Here is a 25502-nt window from a genome sequence, read left to right as displayed (position 1 = left end):
TAAATGCCAATTAATTGTTTGTTTTCTTTTGTCCGCCTTAACTTTTTCTTTTGTACAGAGCATCAAGGCTGGCCAGAGGTGAGAGGTTAGGGACTTCTAAGGTCTTTCCTGGACACATGCATAGCCCTGCACACGCTTATGGCCTTCTAGATTCTCAGAAATACACTGGAGCTTTTCAAAGCTCCCTATAAACATCTCATTGCCCAATTTTTCCTTTTAAAAATTGGGCAATGAGGCAGCTCCAGTGTTAAACAATTACCATTGATATTTTTCAACAAAGGCTCTAGGGATAGAAATTTTGCACAGAGCAAGCTCAAGGTCAGGTCAAATAAAGACAAGTCCTGAGAATGGAGCTTTGCAAGGAGCTGCCATACAAGCCAAATAGTGATGATTCTCTAGTGATGGGACTTTTGGGAAGCTCCGAAGCCATTAAGTTTCTTCCAGTGGCTGCTGAGCCCCTGATTTTCACAGTTACCATAGACAGTTATAAACCTGTTGGTTTTCAAGACTACTGTGGAGAGAGGGCTAGAAATAGAACAAGTTAAAAATTTACAAAGTTTACTGTTCTCATGGAGGTTCACCTATTTTCCTTGAATAAATCCTCCTTGAATTTTTACAAATGTTTAATTTTCAGAGTTCTGAATATTTTGATTTTTGACAACTTTTGCCAGTGCTTTCATTGCTTTTGTGGAGGAGATCTTTGGAAGTTTTTACTCTACTATTCCAGAAGTGTTTCTCCATGCTGTAGTTCTGGCACTTCATGTGCACCCATGCTGGGCTAAATGCTTTAACTTGATTATCTCATTTCTTTACAACCACTCATAAAGTAGGTACTATTACTATCCACCTTTTATAGGTAAAGAAACAGAGATTTAGATTAGCAGGGACTTGCCCCAAGGCCCACTACTAAAGAACTTAAAACCAGGCATTCATTCCAGAGATTATATGGACTTTTAAATATCAAACTATACGTACTCTCCTATCAGCCTTAACCAAAAATCCAAAGGAGAATAAGTTTACACATCAGCATTATTTAGGACAGTATATATATGTCTATTGGTCCAGAGGCAAAAAAAACAAAAAGTAAACAAAATGACAATACCTGCCATTATATATACTGTCTGCTTTAAGTAATATTTCCTGCATGTTTTAAGGAAGATATATTACGCTAAAGGCAAAGTGTATTTGAGGTTAAAAAAAAAAGCTAACAGTTTAAAAAATTAGAGTGGAAATTCTTTAGATATTAAATAATTTTAAGTTTTGTACCACTGTCAAAACAAATAGGATCTATGTACACCTACCAGCAGAGAAAAATTCTAAGGAGGAAACTGGGGCTCCAATTAAACTCTCTACATAAAATAATTTATACTAATAAGAAGTGAACAAATCCAACAATGAGGGATTCCAGGATCAAGTCTTGATTTTTTAGTCTATCTTGTTTATTTGTTGGTTTGGCTGAGGTGATCATTTAAGTCTCTTAAAATAAGCCTGCAGCTGTGAAAATACATCATATTTAAGATTTGACACTGGCTAACATTATCATGAATTCTTCATAAGAGACAATGACAACTCAGAAACATTAACTTAAATAATGTCTTAAGGACTTCCCTGGTGACGCAGTGGGTAAGAATCCGCCTGCCAATGCAGGAGGCACGGGTTCGATCCCTGTTCCAGGAAGATCCCACATGCTGCGGAGCAACTAAGTCCATGCGCCACAACTACTGAGCCTGCGCTCTGGAGCCCGCAAGCCACAACCACTGAGCCCATGTGCTGCAACTACTGAAGCCCGCGCGCCTAGAGCCCGTGCTCCACAACAAGAGAAGCCACCGCAATGAGAAGCCTGCACACCACAACAAAGAGTAGCCCCGCTCCCCACAACTAAAGAAAGCCCGCGCACAGCAGCAAGACCCAACGCAGCCAAAAAAGTAAAAATAAAATTAAATCTTTAAAAAAAAAAGTCTTAAATTTTTTAAAGCAAAAAGCAAATCACTAAGATGATGGCTTAAATTCTCATTTTAGCATGTATCTTACAGGAAGAATTTTTTTGACAAAATTCCCCAAAACTTTTTAGAAGGTTTCAGAAAAAGATTAACATTTTACTAGAGCTGTTACTTCAGAAGCAGTCAGAAACACAGTTTAATCTCTGCATAACATGCAATTTACCATGAAAAAGGGTTCTTTTTCTTTGCTGGCTGAAACTTGAAATGTGCTTTATTTCTAAATTATTTAACATCCCAAATTACTTCCCCCTTGCCCTCCATGAGATGTCTTATCTTCTTTGACAAGCAATGACTTTGCTGAATGTGAAGTAGTATTTTTTAAAGCCTTAATATTTTTAAAAGCCTCTGAACAACCATGAAAGAAATGTCCAGAGTTCCAAAACTATTATAAGCTGGGGCATAAAATAGGCTAAGTTCAATTTTAATACAGACTATTTTTTATATTTACATTTTCCTTTCAAAATAATCACGTAAAATTACAAATAGAACTTATAGTTAAAGAAAGCGGGCTGATTGTATCTCCTATGTCACTAATAGAAAAGAAATAAAAAAGGAAATAAACCCACAATAACCACCTTCTAAAACAGCCCTCATGATGATTCTCTCTTCCTGGTACTTCATACCTCGTCCCATGTTGAAGAGGGCTGACCTGTGTAACCAATAACATATAGAAATAATGGAGTGTGATTTCTGAGGCTAGATTATAACAGTCACTGCTTCTGTCTCACTCTCTCTTGGGGAAGCCAGGTACCACGTTGTGAACAGGCTCCGGCAGTCTTATTGAAAAGTCCATAAAACCGTAAAAACTTAGGTTTTCTACCAACAGGGAGCACCAATATGCCATTCATGTAAGTGATCTTGGGGCAGATTCTCCAGCTCCAGTTAACCTTCAGATGACTGTAGCCCCAGCCAACATACTTGACTACAACTTCACAAAAGACCTCAAGCCAGCACCATTTCCAAATTCTTGACCCTCAGAACAATGAGATAACAAATATTTGCTATTGTTCTTATTATTGTATGGGAAATAACTGGGGGAGTGGGCAGGCATCCAGTCTCAGAATTTCTGGAATCACTTCTTCGTGCTGGCAACCTCGTGCTGGCAATGCTCGAACCTTGAGCATTTTGAACTCGCAGTCTTGATCAGGGGCCAGCCTCCCCCACTGTGACAATGTCACCAATCTGGATGCCCCGAAGCAGGGGGACAGGTCCATGGACATATTCTTATGTATTTTTGGATGCAGTGGAGGTAGTCTCAGCGGACAACAATAGTCCTCTGCATCTTCATCTTGGTCACCACACCAGACAGGATCTGCCCTCAGATGGAGACATTACCAGTAAAGGGACATTTCTTGTCAATGTAGGTGCCCTCAATGGCCTTCCAGGTGCTTTGAAGCCCAGGCCAATGTTCTTGTATTGTGGGAGCTTCTCCTCGACAGTTTCTCCAAGCAGGACCCTCTTTTTATTTTGAAAGATGGTACCTGCTGCCTTTGGTAGGGACGCTCAGTCCAGGAGTCACTCCTTATCTAATATATGCGGCTTCACAATTAAATACCAAAACGACGGGCTCCTTGGATTAGCCCTAGGATTTAGTTCTCACAGGACTAACCCTAAGGCCCAAGAGCTCCAGAAAACCACCCCATAAGACTTGGATTTTAAGAAGGTGACTCCTAAAATGCTTGTGCCTCTATTAAACTCCAAGCGTGGAACCCCCAGGACTTAGAAGGCTCTAATCTAGATTAACACAAAGACACATGCCCTCTACTTGATTTAATCCCTAGGAAATTGAGGACTCTGGCAATTAACTCCCAAACTGGGGCATGTGGTCCCACTCTTTAGCACACACTTCTGAGACCCAGGACAGGACCTACAGCCTTGGCACCAGCCCCCAGCCCACACCTGAATTCTACTGGTTTTAGGACAATAAGTTGTGGGTAATTTATTACATAGCAACAGATAACTAATATAACAGTGGAAATAATACTAAGAGCAAAAGGAAGACACACAGATTTCCAAACACTGGAAAGCAAATGGAAGTGTGTGGACAGATGAAAGAGATGAGGAAGCCATAGTCCAGAATAAGTTCAAGAGGGGATACAGTCAAAGAGGAGACATTTGCTAAGCAGAGCCTCAAAGAGAACCAGGCTCACAGTGAGCAGGTATGAGGGCAAGACTGAAGAAGAGGGATTGAAAATAGTAGTTTAAATGAAAGTCTGTCCAAACAACTGTAGTTGTCCTATATCTTATTATACTCTCTGCCCCAGAAAAAAAGAATTTGCAACCAGAGAACATTTCTCTTTAAAAATTACTTGAGGGCTTCCCTGGTGGCGCAGTGGTTGAGAGTCTGCCTGCCGATGCAGGGGACACGGGTTCGTGCCCTGGTCCGGGAAGATCCCACGTGCCGCGGAGCGGCTGGGCCCGTGAGCCATGGCCGCTGAGCCTGCGCGTCCAGAGCCTGTGCTCCGCAGCGGGAGAGGCCACAACAGTGAGAGGCCCGCGTACCGCAAAAAAAAAAAAAAAAAAAAGAAAAAACAAATTACTTGAATGGGGGCCTCCCTGGTGGCGCAGTGATTAAGCACCTGCCTGCCAACGCAGGGGACACGGGTTCGGGAAGATCCCACATGCCGCGGAGCAACTAAGCCCGTGCGCCACAACTTCTGAGCCTGTGCTCTAGTGCCCGCAAGCTACAACTACTGAGCCCAAGTGCCACAACTACTGGAGCCCACATGCCTAGAGCCCATGCTCTGCAACAAGAGAAGCCACCGCAGTGAGAAGCCTGTGCACCGGAACGAAGAGTAGCCCCCGCTCGCTGCAACTAGAGAAAGCCCTCGCGTAGCAACGAAGACCCAACGCAGCCAAAAATAAATAAATAATATAAACTTAATAAAAAAAAAAATTACTTGAACGGAAATTCCCTGGCAGTCCAGCGGTTAGGACTCCATGCTTTCACTGCCAAGGGCCTGGCTTCAATACCTGGTCAGGGAACTAAGATCTCACAAGCTGCGTGGTGCAGCCAAAAAACAAACAAAAATTACTTGAACTACCTGGGGAAAGTAAGTCTGCTAGGGTGAGTGATGGATCCCCCAGAGTAAGGCCCTCTTCATTCTGCATCCAGGTGTGCCCTATTAGGCTCTTTACAGACCATTCATCCTAAAGAAAAGCCTGCCAATCAGCAACCTCAAAGAAGTCAACTGAGGCCAGTTATCCTTCCTGCTCACCTATTCAAGGAAGAAACAAACAGAAAACAATGCTCTAAACCTCCACAATCTACCTAAGGAAATCAGTCCAGTCACCAGCTAAGCTTTCACATTTAAAAGGAAAACCATTGGCACAAGAATGAAAGCCCAAAATAAAAGAGACAAATTGACCCCAGAGGAAGTAAGATAATTCTGGATTGCTATAAACAAGTGCTATCAAGTCAGAGAGGTACAGCAAAAGCTTTCCAAGCTTCCTTTTAGACTATGAGTATAGGTATCTGAATTATAAGAAATAAAATTTTTTCTTCTCTTTAAAGAGCACCCTAAAATTTATATATTAAACATGCACACAGTGCAGAGTGGTAATTCTAAGAAAAACTAAAGTTACAGCTAAAAACGCTCTCTCTGCAATATTAGTTTCTACCTATCAAATGACAATCTCTTTAACAGATGGGAGAGTTAGGAGAGTACTCAATGCAGTGGTACTCTAACATTAAAAAGACTTTTTGGAACTTGAAAATTAAGCTAAGTGAAAGAACATCAAACACAAAAGATCATATATTGCGTGATTCTATTTGTATGAAATGCCCAGGATAGGCAAATTCATAGAAACAGAAGGTATAGGAGTAAGTGCCAAGGGCGATTAGGCAGAGAAAAGGGAGAGAAAAGGGAGCGATGACCAATAGGGAGGAGTTTCTTTTGGGGGTGATAAAAATGTTCTAGAATTAGAAAGTTTGCACACTTCTGAATATACTAAAAAACACTGAATTGTATACTTTAAAACAGTGAATTTTATAGTATGTGAATTATATCTCAATAAAGCTCTTATTTTAAAGAAAGACTTTTCAGAGAAAAAAGGCTCTGGTTCCAAACCAATGTTTGGCAAAGCTTATACAGGAAAATTTTTTTAATTACTTTCACAAATGACTAACCAACCTTAGAGAAAAGCCTATGCCAGGACTTGTTTTAATCTAAATAGGTGAAAACTCTTTCTGATAATTCTGAATAAAGCTTTCAAATGATCACAAACTGTGTAACTTCATAAGGAGTTCTGGTCTTATTTTCTTAATAACTTTCTTCATTAAGCAGTTTTTCTTAAGTGCTTGGCATATAGTAAATGCTATTAAAAATAATTTAACAAACATTTCTTAGTACGCAATTTATCTTGGAACATTCACATTCTGAGATCATGCATTTATACCCTAGAAGCATTCCTAGGAGGTTTCTCAAATAGTGAGCCCTTCTTGTGGTATTCATGCATTTTGTTTTCCATAAGATTTTTTTTAGTTTACCAAAGCTTTGTAACTTAAACCACAAATTTAAAGTGAGTACAATGAATACTTGGCAAATTTTTTTTTTTTTTCTTTTTTTTTTTGTGGTACGCGGGCCTCTCACTGTTGTGGCCTCTCCCATTGTGGAGCACAGGCTCTGGACGCACAGGCTCAGCGGCCATGGCTCACGGGCCCAGCCGCTCTGCGGCATGTGGGATCTTCCCAGACCGGGGCACGAACCTGTGTCCCCTGCATCGGCAGGCAGACTCTCAACCACTGCGCCATCAGGGAAGCCCGGCAAAGTATTTTTTAAGGTTGCATATTATAAAGAAACTTTAGAGCAATTTGCTCTAAAGGTATATTGTTCTTCACAGTGGAAAAAATGCAAAGTGACTTGCAATTCTCTTTACAAACCATTTAGGACATAAGTGTCTACAGCAAGAAAGATAAAAAGCATTTGACAAAATAAAACATCCTTTTATGATAAAAATTCTCAACAAATTGGCATAGAAGGAATGCACCTCAACATAATAAAGGCCACATATGACAAGCCCACAGCTAACATCATATTCAACATTGAAAGGTCGAAAACTCTTTCTCTAAGATCAGGAACAAGACAAGGGTGCCCACTCTCACCAATCCTATTTAACATAGCACTGTTAAGTTCTAGCCAGAGCAATTAGGCAAGAGACACAAAGAAAAGACATTCAAATCAGAAAGAAGTAAAACTGCCTCTGTCTCTACATGATATGATCTTATACACAGAAAAATCCTAAAGACTCCACCAAAAAACTATTAGAATAAACAAATACAGTAAAGTTGCAGGATACAAAAATCAATATACAAAAATCAGTTCCATTTCTATGCCCTAAAACAAACTATCAAAAAGAGAAATTAAGAAAAGTCCCATTTACAATAGCATGAAAAAGAGTAAAACACTTAGGAATAAATTTAACCGAGGAAATGAAAAATCTGTAGAGTGAAAACTATAATATTTTGATGAAGAAACTGAAGAAGACATGAATAAATGAAAAGACACTCATGTTCATGGATCAGAAGAATTAATATTGTTAAAATGTCCATACTACCTAGAGCCATTAGAGATTCATTGCAATCCCTATCAAAATTCCAATGGAATTTTCCACAGAAACAGAAAAAAAAATCCTAAAATTTGTGTGGAAACACAAAAGACCCCAACTAGCCAGAGCAATCCCAGGAAAGAACAAAACTGGAGGTATTCTACTTCCTGATTTCATACAATAATACAAAGCTGAAGTAATCACACAGTATCATACTAGTACAAAAACAGACACAGACCAATGGAACAGAACCAAGAGCCCAGAAATAACCCTTGCATATAAAGTCAACCAATATTTGACAAAAGGGCCAAGAATATTCAGTGGGGAAAGGACTCTTCAATAAATGGTAGTGGGAAAACTGGATAACCACATGCAGAAAGACACTGGAACCCTATTTTACACCACTCACAAAAATTAACTCAAAATGAATTAAAGACATAAACATAAGACCTGAAACCATAAAACTCCTAAAAGAAAAATATAGGGAGAAAAAGCTCCTTGACATTTGTCCTGACAACAATTTTTTTGATATGACACCCAAAGCACAAGCAACAAGGTAAAAATAAACAAGCGGGACTGAATTAAACTAAAAAGCTTCTGTACAGAAAAAGAAACAATCGACAAAATGAAAAGGCAACCTACGGAATGGGAAAAAATATTTGCAAACCATCTATCTGATAAGGGGTTAATATTCAGAGGGCCTGAATAGACATTTTTCCAAAGAAGACACAAATGGCCAACAGGTACATTAAAAGGTGTTAAACATCACTAATCATTAGGGAAATGCAAGTCAAAACTATAATGAAACATCACCTCAAACAGAATAGCTATCAGCAAAAAGACAAGAGATAACAAATGCTGGCGAGGATGTGGAGAAAAGGAAACCCTGGTGCATGGTTAGTAGAAATGTAAACTGGTACAGCTACTATGGAAAACAATATGGATGTTCCTGAAAAAATGAAAAATATAATTCAGCAATCCTACTTCTTTTCTATAATTCAGGGCTTCCCTGGTGGTGTAGTGGTTAAGAATCTACCTGCCAATGCAGGTGACATTGGGTTTGAGCCCTGGTCCGGGAAGATCCCACATGCCGCAGAGCAACTAAGCCTGTGCGCCACAACTACTGAGCCTGCGCTCTAGAGCCCACGAGCCACAACTACTGAGCCTGCATGCCACGACTACTAAAGCCCGTGCGCCTAGAGCCTGTGCTCTGCAAAAAGAGAAGCCACTGCAATGAGAAGCCCAAGCACCACAACAAAGAGTAGCCCCCACTTGCTGCAACCACAGAAAAGCCCGCATGCAGCAATGAAGACCCAACGCAGCCAAAAATAAAATTAAACAAAATAAAAAAATTTTTAAATATATATGTATATAATTCAGCAATCCTACTGTTTTTCGGGTATATATTTAAAAAAAAATGAAATCACTATATTGAGATATCTGCATTCCCATGTTCATTGCAGCACTATTCACAATAGGCAAGAAATGGAAACAAGTCAAATATCCATCAGTGGATGAATGGATAGAGAAGATGTGGTATACATATATTTATATATATTCAATGGAATATTATTCATCCATGAGAAAGAAAGAAATCCTGCCATTAACAATATGTATGGGGCAGGGCCTTGAAGGCATTATGTTACGTGAAGTCAGACAGAGAAAGACAAATACAGTTCACCCTTCAACAATGTGCTGGTTAGGGGCGCTGACCCCCCATGTGGTTGAAAATAGTCATCCCATGGTTTCCTCAAAGGACTGGTTCCAGGACCTGCCTCGGACACCAAAATCCTCAGATGCTCAAGTCCTACTGTTGGCCCTTAGTATTCGCAGTTTCACATCCTCGGATTCAACCAACTGCAGATAATGTAGTATGTATTTATTGAAAAAAATCCACATATAAATGCACCTACACAGTTCAAACCTATGCAGTTCCAGGGTAAACTGTACTGTATGGTATCACGTACATGTGGGATCTAAAAAAGCCAAACCCATAAAAACAGAGATTTAGAATGGTGAGTGCCAGGAACTGGGGGTGGGAAAAATGGGGAGATGCTGGTCGAAGGGTACAAATGTCCAGTCAGAAGATGAGTAAGTTCTGAGGATCTAATGTACAGCATAGTGACCCCAGTTAACAATACTACATTACATGCTTGAAAGTTGCTAAGAGAGTAGATCTTAAATGTTCCCACCACAAAGAAAAAAAGGTAATCATGTGAGGTGCTGGAGGTGTTAACTAACCTTACTGTGTTCATTATTCCACAATATATGTGTATCAGATCATCACTTTGTACAGCTTAAACTTACACAAAGTTATATGTCAACTATATCTCAATAAAGCTAGAAAAAACAGAAAGATAACCCTGTCTATATAGAATAGTAAAAAGAAGAGGAAATAGCTTCTTCATAAAACAAGTAAAAAAAAAGAAAACAAGTAGATATGTTCTGTGTGTTGCAAACTTACAAGTATAAAAATATAAGGAAAAGGATGAACAATTCAGGAGATGATACTGTGAGCAATAGCTAAAATATACATATACAGAAAAATCTTGAGACAATGAAAGATTATGGTCAGTACAGCTTTAAAAAAGGCAGAATCAAGGTTTAGGGTACAGGGTATTGGAACACCTAAAGCTTTCCACACTAGAGCTTGAATTCACACATCAATTACAGATGTGTGATACTATCGATATGAAAAAGGACAGCATTAGTATCCAAAATCTACCATAAAAATGAAAGAATTCTAAGACAAAATTGGCCATATGTGATTTTTTAAAGCTGTTTCAAGTAGAAAAAGATGACCACTTTGCAATCTTCTCTTTGGATAAAAAATTTAAATCTCAGTGGAAAACAAATTACCCATAAATCTGTAATTCAGTGATCACCACTCCTTACACATTAGTGTATTTATATCTAGTCTTCTTTTCCTCAGCCTAAATACTTACATAATATACCACATACATGTTTTTCTTTATTACAAAATTACAAGCATACTCTCTATATAAAACCTACATACTACTCTTTTCGCTTAACATATGTTCCCATGTCATTAAAAATTATTGAAACATGTTTATGGCAATATAATACTTCAAATTATGGATGTTCCATAATTTGGTATTAGACTGTTTTCAGTTTTTCATTATTATTAAAAATGCTACAGTGAATATTTTTATATATAAATCTTTGAATCCGATCATTTCCTTGGAAAAAATATCTAGAGGCATGATCTGTCAGCTAAAGAATCTGAATATGTTTAAGACACTTGATATAAGGTTAATTGCTTTCCATTGACACTTATATGCCTCACCCATAATCCACAGTGTATTAAAGTGCTTATCTAAAGTTTGTGTTTACATGTCCACCTCTCTAAAGAGACTCTAAGCTCCTGTGGGAACTTATATTCATGGTATATTCATCTTTGTATCCTGGTATCTTATCATCTTTGTATCTCTGTATCTATCTACAGAGTTGATACTCAATAAGTGGCTACTGAACTGAATTACAGCACAATGGCAAAACTGTATTCTCCACCTAAAAAGAATAAGAAATCCTCATTAGGAACATACATGTCCTACCTCTGCTGCTGAAGCAAAAGAATCGGTTGATGTGACACTCAAGGTGTCTCTCAGGCCAAAGTCATCCATATTCCCCTTCATGGTGATATCTGTATCTTTGTCTTAAAAGAAAAGGTGAAAAGTTCAGAAATTGACATTCCTTGTCATTGCCATATTTCATATTCTATGGTTGGTTTTTCTTTTTCTTTTTTCGTTTGAACATTAGTCTTTATTTAGAATTCTGGAATCTAAAAGGAAAACAATACAAATCAATGGGATATAATCTGACAAGACTCTCAAAGTGCTTCAAACTGATTCTGAACACTGCCAAGAAGAGGAGAAAGTACTATAAAGAAGACATGTTTATTTTTTAAAAATATTAAACTATTTCAGATTTTAAAAGCTTTTGAGTAAATAATAACTTAAACTGGTATATAATAACTGGAGTTGGATTATCTACCAGCTATCAGCATATACCACAGATAGCCTGAAACAGAGCAATTTAAGTTGCAAGTGGCCTTGCCCAAATCGGGATAACTGGTAGGTTCATTCAAATTAAATGAATTATTTGCATAAAATGTTGTCTGGCCAGTCACTTGTGATAAACTGACCAATTAAAATAATTCAGGAAGATACCTTCAGTCTCTAAGGTCTACTTTAAAACAATGAAAGGCCCAAAATGATCTGGTTTAGGTCCCTCATGTTTATTCTGCTTACTTGAGGATCAAATATAACTGCCCCAATGATTTTATTTTTATTTATTTATTTTTTGGCCACACTGTGGCGGCTTGTGGTTCTTAGTTCCCCAACCAGGGACTGCAACTGGGCCCCTGGCAGTGAGGGCACAGAGTCCTAACCACTGGACTGCCAGGGAATTCCTCCCCAATGATTTAAAGTGTTGAAAAATTTTAAAGGCATTTGTAAATGGCTAATATGACCATACCAAGACAGACTACCTATTACCAATACAAAGCATTCTGAACGTCGATGTCAATATCTTCACATACTATCATCTAACTGTTAACATTACATTTTCATTGGTACAGCTACTATGAAGAACAGTATGGAGGTTCCTTAAAAAACTAAAAATAGAGCTACCATATGATCTTGCAATCCATTCCTGGGCATATATATGGAGAAAAACATGGTCCGAAAGGATACATGCACCCCAATGTTCATTGTAACACAGTTTACAATAGCCAAGACATGGAAGCAACCTAAATATCCATCAACAGAGGAATGGATAAAGAAGATGTGGTACATATATACAACAGAATCTTATTCAGCCATAAAAAGGAACGAAATAATGCCATTTGCAGCAACATGGATGGACCTAGAGACTGTCATACTAAGTGAAGTAACTCAGGGAAAGAGAAATATCTTAATGATATGGCTTATATGTGGAATCTAAAATGAAATGATACAAATGAACTTATTTACAAAACAGAAACAGACTCACAGACTTAGAGAAGGAACTTATGGTTACCAGGGAGGAAGGGTGGGGGGAAGGATAGTTAGGGAGTTTGGGATTGACATGTACACACTGCTGTAGTTAAAATGGATAACCAACAAGGACCTACTGATTGGCACAGGGAACTCTGCTCAATATTATGTAACAACCTAAATGGGAAAAGAATTTGAAAAAGAAGAGATACATATATATATACATATATAACCGAATCACTTTTCTGTTTATAGTTTTTTAACTATCACAATATTGTTAATCAACTATACTCCAATATAAAATAAAAAGTTTAAAAAAATTACATTTTCAAACAAATTCAGTACTCACTTATAGATGTGACTACATTGTAGCAAGCAACTGATACTCTTCAAATTCTATCACAAGTATGAAAAAAGCAAAGAACAAAATATACACAGATTTTTATTTTGATTTTCAATCTGCTAACTTTGTCAGATACTTAATCTTGTTTGAAAATAAATCGGAAATCTCTTTGGCTTTCATTAATCCAAGTTTCTATTACATCATTTTTTCCCAAAATAAAGTTCATTACCTTTACCATAAATGTTCCAAATCCTGTTTACAACCCCCAAGTACCAGAAAACAGACCTTTTGTGATGATCTACAGGAAGTGTAAAGTTTTAAAAAATCCAAACCATCAATTTAGTTGAAACTCAAAAGTTTTGCCATTTGTATTCCAATCTCTAAGCCAAGCAGAAGAGCGAATTGGGACAAGGTTTATTCCTATTAAGTATCAAAAATAACCATACTCATAGCATATTTTTTTCTACTTTATATTTGGTGGGACCATAGTTGACATTTTAACCATTTATCTTCCAAATTTAAGTTATAATTGTTTTCAAATGAAGCTTACATCAATCCTTTTAAAATACCTAACTTGTCAGTTCAAAATCCTACTACTAAATGACTATTAACTGAACAAAATCTGAGGTTAAATTTTTCTATTTTCAAAAATAAAAGTTCTTTTAGGAATTTAAAATTTTTTCATCAAACTTGAGAACAAAACAACATAATCGTTTTACACTTATAAACAGCTATAAAACTGGTATTTTGGGGCACTCAGGTATCCAGAAAAATTCCCAGTATTCTCTTTTCAGTGCATATATGACCTTTGAAAATACATACACAAACTCTGAGGAATCAATTATTTACAAAATTAAATCAGCATTCATAACTTTCAAACCTTTATCTTCTTAATTATTTTCCATCGTTGGTATTAATTCTGCAAAAAAAAAAAAATCACACTACAACCTTCATTATGCCAAAGCACGTTTAAAGTGGGATTAAGTTACAAGCCAACTAAGTTAAATCTTGGTTCCATATGCCTTTTGCTATTTTCGGAGTAGAACACAGACATTTATCTTATGTCACTTTACCTTTCAGACATTACCCAGGAGCTGTTAAAAGTCTGTTTTACTTCACTCAACAGTAACCAGCCATTCAATGTCATCCAGATCAGCTACCGTGGTTGTATTTTATTTTTTTTAAATCTAACAAAGAAAAGTGGCTCCGAGGAACTGGAAAGTCTTACTCATTAAACCCAACTTCATAAACCACAGACCATATCTCTCATTTCAGTAATTGTTATGATTCCTGGAATGACAGCTTAATAATTTTGAAGAGAAATAATACATCTGTTTTTTAGATAAGCCAATAAAAAGTATAAAGAAAGAATATTGGGCAATATTTAACTGCTTTTGTGCAGTTTTAAAATTTACAATACTTAAATTTTAATTTTTTTTTTTTTAAGTTTTAGCTGCATTGCGTCTTTGTTGCTGTGCGCGGGTTCTCCCTAGTTGCAGTGAGCAGGGGGCTACTCTTCGTTGCAGTGTGTGAACTTCTCATTGTGGTGGCTTCTCCTGTTGCGGAGCACAGGATCTAGGAACACGGGCTTTAGTAGCTGTGGCACACAGGCTCAGTAGTTGTGCCTTGCGGACTCTAGAGCACAGGCTCAGTAATTGTGGCAAATGGGCTTAGTTGCTCCGAGGCATGTGGGATCTTCCCGGACCAGGGCTTGAACCTGTGTCCCCTGCATTGGCAGGTGGATCCTTAACTACTGTGCCACCAGGGAAGCCCTGCCAAATATATTCTTTACTCAAGTTTTCGGTTTCTCTTGAATCTTCTCCAACATATAAATTTCTCTCCTTCTGTTCCCTTGCCCCATGCTACCCAGGAACACATACTGTTTTATAATATGCAGCTCAAGTACTATCTAAACCCTGCACGCATTCTCCTCCAAAAACTACCTAATTTGTTGCTTTTATGTAACGCAGTACAGAAGAGATGTTAAAACCATGGGTTCTGGAGCCAGACAGCTTAGATTCAAAGTCTGACTCTGCTACTTTTTAGCTGTGTAACCTTGGGTAAGTTTCTTATCTTCTCCATTCCTCAGTGTTCTCAACTGTAAAATCGGAATAAAATCTACCACACAGGGCTGTGTGAGGATTAAACAAGTTAATATAGTCGGCCCTCCATAACTACAGGTTCCACATCAGAGGAGCCAACCAACCACAGATGGAGGGAAAAAATCCAGAATATTCCAAAAAGCAAAGCTTGAATGTGCTGTGTGCCAAGAACTATTACATAGCACTTACACTGTATTTGCAACTATTTACATAATATTTACATTGTACTAGGTATTATACGTAATCTAGAGATGATTTAAAGTATATGGGAGGATGTGCATAGGTTATATGCAAATACTACAACATTTTATATAAGGGACTTGAGCATCCACGGATTTTGGTATCCATGGGGAGCAGGGATGACTGTATATGTAAAGTAAGCACTGGATAAATGTTAGCTATTCATATTATTATGCAAAAGATAAGGACATACCATTTAATACACTCTCTGAATCTTTATTTAATTACTGCCTGAATATGCAACCTGTCTGTCCAGCTGGACTGAAACAACTTGAGTGGATGAACTTTCTCTTTTTTTCTCTTTCCTTTTTCTTTCATTTTTTCTTTTTTCTGATGGTTCCTACAGTTCTCAGTACAGCATTGAACACATTGCAAACTTAATTATTTGTTCACATAAACTAAATAAAACTTGTTATTATAGACTGACCATTCTCAACACATGAAAAATCCCTATTTTAAAACCTCTCATGTATTTCCCCTGGGTTATTTTGCTTGTTCTATGATGTTAACTTGTTTTAAGAGCACTGTTAAAATTCTTATGTTTCTAAAATCCAACCCTAAATTAATTAAACTTATGATACTATAAACATGAAATATGCAGCTTAAGCCCCTTAAGGACTCATCATTAACCTCAGAAGTGCCTAAAAGAAAGCTTTCCACATAATTGGACGATAAATATAAAAAAAATGCTCCATGTGTTGCCTCACTGGCTCTCAGTGGGGCAGCTTTTTTTTTTTCTAACCTTCTTAAATAGTAAATCTAACATTTTTAAGAACATTTTTTACATGTCTCAATCATCCAGAACTTTTAAAACATTCATGCATAGACATAAACTATGTTCTTTGGAAGAACACTGAAAGTATACTGCTTACTTTTAACTAAATAGTCATATATTTTAGGCTGAAAATCTGACTGGATTCAAGTCTTCCTCCTTCTTTAACAATCTCATAATTCACATAATACTTAAGTTTTTTCCAAAGCAGAATTTGCTTGAAAGTTATACAAAGAAAAAGAAAAAACGAGAGGACACTTCAGCTCTGAAACTTGGAACCTCAAGCCTGGATCTATTTCTTTAAACCAAACCAAGTGGGTTTTATGCATGTCTCACTTTTGCCATGCCCAGGCATATTCTATTTTCTGTCACTTAGAAGGCATCAGGTCTATTTTAACTTCAGCAGGTTCTAGTGGAGATTCCAAAGATGCCACTCTTCTTTTCAAATCCAAGCTGTCCACTGTGGATTTTATAACACCAACAAGAAGAGGAAGCCTGCCAAATGTCTCAATGTCATCTGACTTCTATGTCAGCAGCTATTCTCCAGATGATTTTTAGCAGTTTAAATATGACGTGGAACCTTATCTTTCTTATGGTTTTAATAAAAATGGAAAAGGTCCTGCTGCTGACAAGTTATTTTCCAGAATCTGCTATAACCTGTTAAAATAATTAAGAAATCTAGAAAATTACTGCTGTTCTTTCTTTATCCTGTATGACTATGTGCTCCTTCCACACTGTGGATAATTTTTTACTCTCATTTATTTTAATACTACAGAAAAGTTTGAGAGAAAAAAACAAACTGGAATACAAAAACCAAAAACAACATAGGGGAGGGGGAACTGGATGAAGGTAGTCAAAGGTACAAACTTCCAGGTATGTAATGTAAAACATAATAAATATAATTTACACTATTTGATGTTATATATGAAAGTTGTTAGGAGAGTGAATCCCGGGACTTCCCTGGTGGTCCAGCGGTAAAGAATCCGCCTTAAAATGCAGGGCACACGGGTTCAATCCCTGGTCAGGGAACTAAGATCCCACATACTGCGGGACAACTAAGCCCATGCCACAACTACTGAGCTTGCGTGCCTCACCTAGAGAGCCTGCATGCTGCACACCACAGAGCTAAGGCATTCTCAACTCTACATGCCACAACTACAGACCCCACGTGCTCTGGACCCCGCGCACCACAACTAGACACAGAAAAACCCACACACCACAACAAGAGAGAAGCCCGTGCACTGCAACGAAAGATCCCGCATGCCTCAACAAAGATCCTGCGTGCTGCAACTGAGACGTGACGCAGCCAAAAAATAAATAAATAATAAATCAATCTAAAAAAGAGAGAGTAAATCCTAACAGTTCACATCACAATAAAAATTTTCCCCCTGTTTCTTCTTTTTGTATTGCCTATTTCACCATTTTATTTTTTTATGTATTTTTTTTACATCAGGTTCTTATTAGTTATCTATTTTATACATATTAGTGTATATATGTCAATCCCAATCTCCCAAGTCATCCCACCACCACCACCCCCATCCCCACTCCCCCCCTTGGTGTCCATATGTTTGTTCTCTACATCTGTGTCTCTATTTCTGCCTTGCAAACTGGTTCATCTCTACCATTTTTTAGATTCCACATATATATGTTAATATATGATATTTGTTTTTCTCTTTCTGACTTACTACACTCTGTATGACAGACTGTAGGTCCATCCGCGTCTCTACAAACAATCCAATTTTGTTCCTTTTTATGGCTGAGTAATATTCCATTATATATATGTACCACATCTTCTTTATCCATTTGTCTGTCGATGGGAATTTAGGTTGCTCCCATGATCTGGCTATTGTAAACAGTGCTGCATTGAACATTGGGGTGCATGTGTCTTTTTGAATTATGGTTTTCTCTTGGTATATGCCCAGTAGTGGGATTGCTGGGGCACACAGTAGTTCTAATTTTAGTTTTTTAATGAAACTCCATACTGTTCTCCAGAGTACCAATTTACATTCCCACCAACACTGCAAGAGGGTTCCCTTTTCTCCACACCCTCTCCAGCATTTGTTTGTAGATTTTCTGATGATGCCCATTCTAACAGGTGTGAGGTGATACCTCATCGTAGTTTTGATTTGCATAATAATTAGTGATGTTCAGGAGTTTTTCACATGCCTCTTGGCCATCTGTATGTCTTCTTTGAAGAAATGTCTATTTAGGTCTTCTGCCCATTTTCTGATTGGCTTCTTTGTTTTTTTAATATTGAGCTGCATGAGCTGTTTATATATTTTGAAGATTAATCCTTTGTCTGTTGATTTGTTTGCAAATATTTTCTCCCATTCTGAGGGTTGTCTTCTCATCTTGTTTATGGTTTCCTTTGCTGTGCAAAAGCTTTTAAGTTTCATTAGGTCCCATTTGTTTATTTTTGTTTTTATTTCCATTACTCGAGGAGGTGGGTCATAAAAGATCTTGCTGTGATTTATGTCAAAGAGTGTTCTTTCTATGTTTTCCTCTAAGAGTTTTATAGCGTCTGCTCTTGCATTTGGGTCTTTAATCCATTTTGAGTTTATTTTTGTGTATGGTGTTAGGAAGTGTTCTAGTTTCATTCTTCTACATGTAACTGTCCAGTTTTCCCAGCACCACTTATTGAAGAGATTGTCTTTTCTCCATTGTATACCCCTGCCTCCTTTGTCATAGATTAGTTGACCATAGGTGCGTGGGTTTATCTCTGGGCTTTCTATCCTGTTTCACTGATCTATAGTTCTGTTTTTCTGCCAGTACCATATTGTCTTAATTACTGTAGTTTTGTAGTACAGTCTTAAGTCAGGGAGTCTGATTCCTCCAGCTCCATTTTTTTTCCTCAAGATTGCTTTGGCTATTCAGGGTCTTTTGTGTCTCCATACAAATTTTAAGATTTCTTTGTTCTAGTTCTGTAAAAAATGCCACTGGTAATTTGATAGGGATTGCATTGAATCTGTATATTGCTTTGGGTAGAATAGTCATTTTCACAATATTGATTCTTCCAATCCAAGAACATGGTATATCTCTCCATCTGTTTGTGTCAGCTTTGATTTCTTTCATCAGTGTCTTACACTTTTCTGAGTACAGGTCTTTTACCTCCTTAGGTAGGTTTATTCCTAGGTATTTTATTCTTTGCTTTGCAACGGTGAATGGGATTGTTTCCTTAATTTCTCTTTCTGATTTTTTGTTGTTACTGTATAGGAATGCAAGAGATTTCTGTGCATTAATTTTGTATCCTGCAACTTTACCAAATTCATTGATTAGCTGTAGTAGTTTTCTCACGGCATCTTTACGATTATCCATATATAGTATCATGTCATCTCCAAACAGTGATAGTTTTACTTCTTCTTTTCCAATTTGTATTCCTTTTATTTCTTTTTCTTCTCTGATTGCCATGGCTAGGACTTCCAAAACTATGTTGAATAACAGTGGAGAGAGTGGACATTCTTCTCTTGTTCCTGATCTTAGAGGAAATGCTTCCACTTTTTCACCATTGAGAATGATGTTTGTTGTGGGTTTGTAATATATGGCCTTTATTATGTTGAGGTAGGTTCCCTTTATGCCCACTTTCTGGAGAGTTTTTATCATAAATGGGTGTTGAATTTTGTCAAAAGCTTTTTCTGCATCTGTTGAGATGATCATATGGTTTTTATTCTTTGTTAGTATGGTGTATCACACTGATTGATTTGTGTATATTGAAGAATCCTTGCATCCCTGGGATAAATCCCACTTGATCATGGTATATGATCCTTTTAATGTGTTGTTGCATTCCATTTGCTACTATTTTGTCGAGGATTTTTGCATCTATATTCATCAGTGGCATTGGTCTGTAATTTTCTTTTTTTGTAGTATTTTTGTCTGGTTTTGGTATCAGGGTGATGGTAGCCTCGTAGAATGAGTTTGGGAGTGTTTCTTCCTCTGCAGTTTTTTGGAAGAGTTTGAGAAGGATGGGTGTTAGCTCATCTCTATGATAGAGCTCACCTGTGAAGCCACGTGGTTCTGGATTTTTGTGTGTTAGAAGATTTTTAATCACAGTTTCAATCTCATTACTTGTGACTGGTCTGTTAATATTTTCTATTTCTTCCTAGTTCAGTCTTGGAAGGTTATACCTTTCTAAAAATTTGTCCATTTCTTCCAGGTTGTCCATTTTATTGGCATAGAGTTGCTTTTAGTAGTCTCTTATGATGCTTTGTATTTCTGTGGTGTCCGTTTTAACTTCTCCTTTTTCATTTCTAATTTTATTGATTTGAGCCCTCTCCCTCTTTTTCTTCATGAGGATGGCTAAAGGATTATCAGTTTTGTTCACCTTCTCAGAGAACCAGCCTTTAGTTATACTGATCTTTCCTACTGTTTTCTTTGTTTCTATTTCATTTATTTCTGCTCTAATTTTTATCATTTCTTTCCTTCTACTAACTTTAGGTTTTGTTTGTTCTTCTTTCTTTAGATCCTTTAGGTGTAAGTTTAGATTGTTTATTTTTCTTGTTTCTTGAGGTAGGACTGTATTGCTATAAACTTCCCTGTTAAAACTGCTTTTGCTGCATCCCATAGGTTTTGGATGGTCGTGTTTTTGTTGTCATTTGTCTCTAGGTGTCTTTTGATTTCCTCTTTGATTTCTTCAGTGATCTCTTGGTTATCTAGTAATATATTGTTTAGCCTCCATGTGTTTGTTTTTTTTTATGTTTATTTTCCTGTAATTATTTCTAATCTCATAGCGTTGTGGTTGGAAAAGATGCTTGATATGATTTCAATTTTCTTAACTTTACCAAGGCTTGATTTGTGACCCAAGATGTGATCTATCCTGGAGAATGTTCCATGTGCACTTAAGAAGAAAGTGTATTCTGTTGTTTTTGGATGGAATGTCCTATAAATATCAATTAAGTCCATCTTGTTGAATGTATCATTTACAGCTTGTGTTTTCTTATTTATTTTCATTTTGGATGATCTGTCCATTGGTGAAAGTGGGGTGTTGAAGTCCACTACTGTTAGTGTGTTACTGTCGATTTCCCCTTTTATGGCTGTTAGCATTAGCCTTATGTATTGAGGTGCTCTTATGTTGGGTGCATAAATATTTACAATTGTTATATCTTCTTCTTGGATTGATCCCTTGATCATTATGTAGTGTCCTTCACTGTCTCCTGTAATAGTCTTTATTTTAAAGTTTATTTTGTCTGATATGAGAATTGCTACTCCAGCTTTCTTTTGATTTCCATTTGCATGGAACAACTTTTTCCATCCCCTCACTTTCAGTCTGCATGTGCCTCTAGGTCTGAAGTGGGTCTCTTGTAGGCAGCATATATATGGGTCTTGTTTTTGTATCCATTCAGCGAGCTTGTGTCTTTTGGTTGGAGCATTTAATCCATTCAAGTTTAAGGTAATTTTTGATATGTATGTTCCTATTACCATTTTCTTAATGTAATGGGTTTGTCTTTGTCGGTCCTTTTCTGCTCTTGTGTTTCCCACTTAAGAGAAGTTCCTTTAGCATTTATGGTAGAGCTGGTTTGGTGGTGCTGAATTATTTTAGCTTTTGCTTGTCTGTAAAGCTTTTGATTTCTCCATCAAAACTCAATGAGATCTTTGCCGTGTAATCTTGGTTGTAGGTTCTTCCCTTTCATCACTTTAAATATATCATGGCACTCCCTTCTGGCTTGTAGCGTTTCACCTGATATCAGCTGTTAACCTTATGGGAGTTCCCTTGTGTGTTATTTGGCATTTTTCCCTTGTTGCTTTTAATACTTTGTCTTTAATTTCTTTTTTAAAAATAAATTTATTTATTTATTTTTGGCTGCATTGGGTCTTCATTGCTGCATGCCGGCTTTCTCTAGTTGCGGCGAGTGGGGGCTACTCTTCCTTGCAGTGCGCAGGCTTCTCACTGCGGTGGCTTCTCTTGTTGCAGAGCACAGGCTGTAGGTGTGCAGGCTTCAGTAGTTGTGGTGCGCAGGCTTAGTTGCTCCGCGGCATGTGGGATCTTCCTAGACCAGGGCTTGAATCCATGTCCCCTGCATTGACAGACGGATTCTTAACCACTGCGCCACCAGGGAACTTCCTTGTCTTTAATTTTTGTCAATTTGATTACTGTGTGTCCCGTGTGTTTTTCCTTGAGTTTATCCTGCCTGGGACACTCTGTGCTTCCTAGACTTGGGTGGCTATTTCCTTTCCCATGTTAAGGAAGTTTTCAACTATAATCTCTTCAAATATTTTCTCAGGTCCTTCCTCTCTCTTTTCTCCTTCTGGGACCCCTATAATGCGAATGTTGGTGTGTTGAATGTCGTCCCAGAGGTCTCTTAGGCTGTGCTTCTTTTCATTCTTTTTTCTTTATTCTGTTCCACAGCAGTGAATTCCACCATTCTGTCTTCCAAGTCATTTATCCATTCTTCTGCCTCAGTTATTCTGCTATTGATTCCTTCTAGTGTATTTTTCATTTCAGTTATTGCATTGTTGATCTCTGTTTGTTCTTTAATTCTTCTAGGTCTTTGTTAAACATTTACTGCATCTTCTCGATCTTTGCCTCCATTCTTTTTCTGAGGTCCTGGATCATCTTCACTATCGTTATTCTGAATTCTTTTTCTGGAAGGTTGCCTATCTCCACTTCATTTAGTTGTTTTTCTGGGGTTTTATATTGTTCCTTCATCTGGTACATAGTCTCTGCCTTTTCATTTTGTCTTTCTGTGAATGGGGTTTTAATTCCACAGGCTGCAGAATTGTAGTTCTTCTTGCTTTTGCTGTCTGTCCTCTGGTTGATGAGGCTAAGAGGCTTGTGCAAGCTTCCTGATGGGAGGGACTGGTGGTGGGTAGAGCTGGATGTTGCTCTCATGGACAGAGCTCAGTAAAACTTTAATCTGCTTGTCTGCTGATGGGTGGGGCTGAGTTCCTTCCCTGTTGGTTGTTTAGCCTGAGGCGACCCAGCACTGGAGCCTACAGACCCTTTGGTGGGGCTTATGGCACAGTCTGGGAGGGCTCACACCAAGAAGTACTTCCCAGAACTTCTGCTGTCAGTGTCCTTGTCCCCACGGTGAGCCACCACCACCCTGTCTCTGCAGGAGACCCTCCAACACTAGCAGGTAGGTCTGGGTCAGTCTCCTATGGGGTCACTCCTCCTTTCCCTGGGTCCTGATCGCACGCTACTTTGTGTGTGCCCTTCAAGAGTGGAGTCTCTGTTTCCCCCAGACCTGTCGAAGCCCTGCAATCTAATCCCGCTAGCCTTCAAAGTCTGATTCTCTGGGAACCCCTCCTCCTGTTGCTGGATCCCCAGGTTCAGAAGCCTGACATGGGGCTCAGAACCTTCATTCCAGTGGGTGGACTTCTGTGGTATAAGTGTTCTCCAGTTTGTGAGTCACCCAACCAGCAGTTATGGGATTTGATTTTATTGTGATTGTGCCCCTCCTTCCATCTCATTGTGGTTTCTCCTTTGTCTGTGGATGTGGGGTGTCTTTTTTGCTGAGTTCCAGTGTGCTCCCGTTGATGACTGTTCAGCAGTTAGCTGTGATTCCAGTGCTCTTGCAAGAGGGAGTGAGTGCACGTCCTTCTACTTGCCATCTTGACCCTGCACATCCTTCTACTTGCCATCTTGAACCAATCTCCTTTCCCTATTTCTTTAATTGTGTATCTATATGAGACGATGGATGTTCACTAAACTTGTTGTGGTAATCATTTCATGACGTATGTAAGTCAATCATTATGCTATACACCATAAACTTACACAGTGCTACATGTCAAAGATAAAACTGGAATCAAGAAACCCATAATTTCAGAAAGTGAAAGAATTGAGTGAGCTAACAGATGACATTTTCTTGATTTTTCCCTCTATGTACCTTAATATTGAAAAGAGCAGCAATGAAATCCACTGGAGCAAAAAAAAGGCTATCTGACCAATTCTTGATGTGGTATAACTTACACAATTTTGCCTATGTGAAACAGTACATGCACAAAACAGCCTGATACTATGTCCCTACTCAAAACAATAGTTCCACAACAGTTGTCGGTGGCTTTCCCTGTGTATCAAAACTTCTTATATGCCATGATTGGCCAACATAACTGTGATTCCTAACTGGGAAATACAGCTGCCAATGCAAAACAAGTAATAGAAGGAAAGAGAAAGGAGTAACAGCACTTTATACCTTTTTTAGGAGAAGAAAGAAGTAACTGGATTACCCAAAGGGCAAAAAGTAATTAAGGGTAGGTCTGCAGTTATGGAGACTTTAATGGGGACATTAGAACCACCAGTCACTGTGTACATTACACAAAGGTTCCTGGCTGATGGGACAAGTAGGGGCAGAACTCCAACCCACATCTTAGGCCTACATCTTCCTGGAAGAAGTTGAACCTTTTTCTTATCACAAACGTGCTCTTCCCAAGAGGTTACATGGGCCTTTATCTAAATCAAACAAAGGCCTTGGATGGGCTAGTGCAGGTCCTGTACTTAGAAATCCAAGTGGATAAGATATAACTTGAATACAAAAAAGGCAAAGGCAAGAAGCAGGAATTTCCCTTGTGCGTGGCACCCCAGCAATTTTCATTATACTGCTTTCATCTCTGAACCGATTTTGACTTGCATATATAACACCACTTACACTTCATTTTGTAGTTTTGTTTAACACTTTGAAATTAAGATTATGAGCCTTAATGCGTGAGAGAAAATTACAGGGCAAATTTCTCATATGTTCTGCAATTTGCAGTCTGCATATTTAGAGGTCTGAGTATACAAGTTAGGCCTGTAATTCACGTCACTCCCTAAAAATAAACCCTCAGGGAGTTTATCCTCTGACCACAGTGATCCTGCAGGAAAGGAAAGGACAAGGTCATAGAGTGTCAACTCTGGGCTGTCTGACATTTGACATAAGATGATAGGGTGAGGTTATTTCCTCTTGCTGCTGGGCTCTTTCAATATCGCTAAATGTTCTATCTGGATGCTTAACAAAAGAGAAGAAAAACGTCTCTCTAGCGGTCGGGAGGTCCCACTTTACAGCTTTTCCTGTTCTCTGCCAGAGAATTTGTGCAGTCAGTACTAGGCTGGAAAAATCTCTCATTTCCCCTGAAATCCTATGCATAAGTGAGCAGACAGAAAGATGGACAAAATATTTAAACTGTCAGTCAATGTTTCCACAATCCCCTGCAAACAAGTAAATTTGATTAAGACTTCTTATAATTCTCAGTGGCTCCCTGTTGCCTAAAGGTATAAAACAAAGACCTTCAAGATTTATCTCCTGCCCACCTTTTTAGATTCATTTCCCACCACTCTCCTACATATACTGTGTTCCCAAACATATCAATCAACTTATAGTTCCCTGAACAGGCTCCACTCTACACCTTGATCCATGTTATTCCCTCCACTGGGAATGCTCTTTTCTCACGTTCCTGGTGGACTGTCTTTCTTCAAGTGTCACTCTTTTCTTTGTGTGACACCTCCACAGCACCTTCTAAAACACATTATTACAGCACTTACTTCACTGTGCTATAAAATTTTTTAATGCCTATCTCTAAAACTAGATTCTG

The 25502-nt window shown here is 38.1% G+C and overlaps 1 protein-coding gene across 1 annotated transcript in view; it reads right to left on the bottom strand.

Annotated features, from left to right (window-relative positions):
• The window catches only part of MIGA1 (mitoguardin 1), an 87814-nt gene that overhangs the window by 14259 nt on the left and 48053 nt on the right, over positions 1-25502 (bottom strand). Inside the window, exon 8 of the mRNA XM_065881516.1 lies at positions 11123-11223. Coding sequence (XP_065737588.1) covers positions 11123-11223 — 101 coding nt within the window. The remainder of the gene's footprint in view (positions 1-11122; positions 11224-25502) is intronic.

The sequence above is a fragment of the Phocoena phocoena genome, chromosome 1 (genome assembly GCF_963924675.1).
Source record: "Phocoena phocoena chromosome 1, mPhoPho1.1, whole genome shotgun sequence".
Classification (NCBI taxonomy): Eukaryota; Metazoa; Chordata; class Mammalia; order Artiodactyla; family Phocoenidae; genus Phocoena; species Phocoena phocoena.
This window is presented reverse-complemented; position numbering and strand designations above follow the sequence as displayed.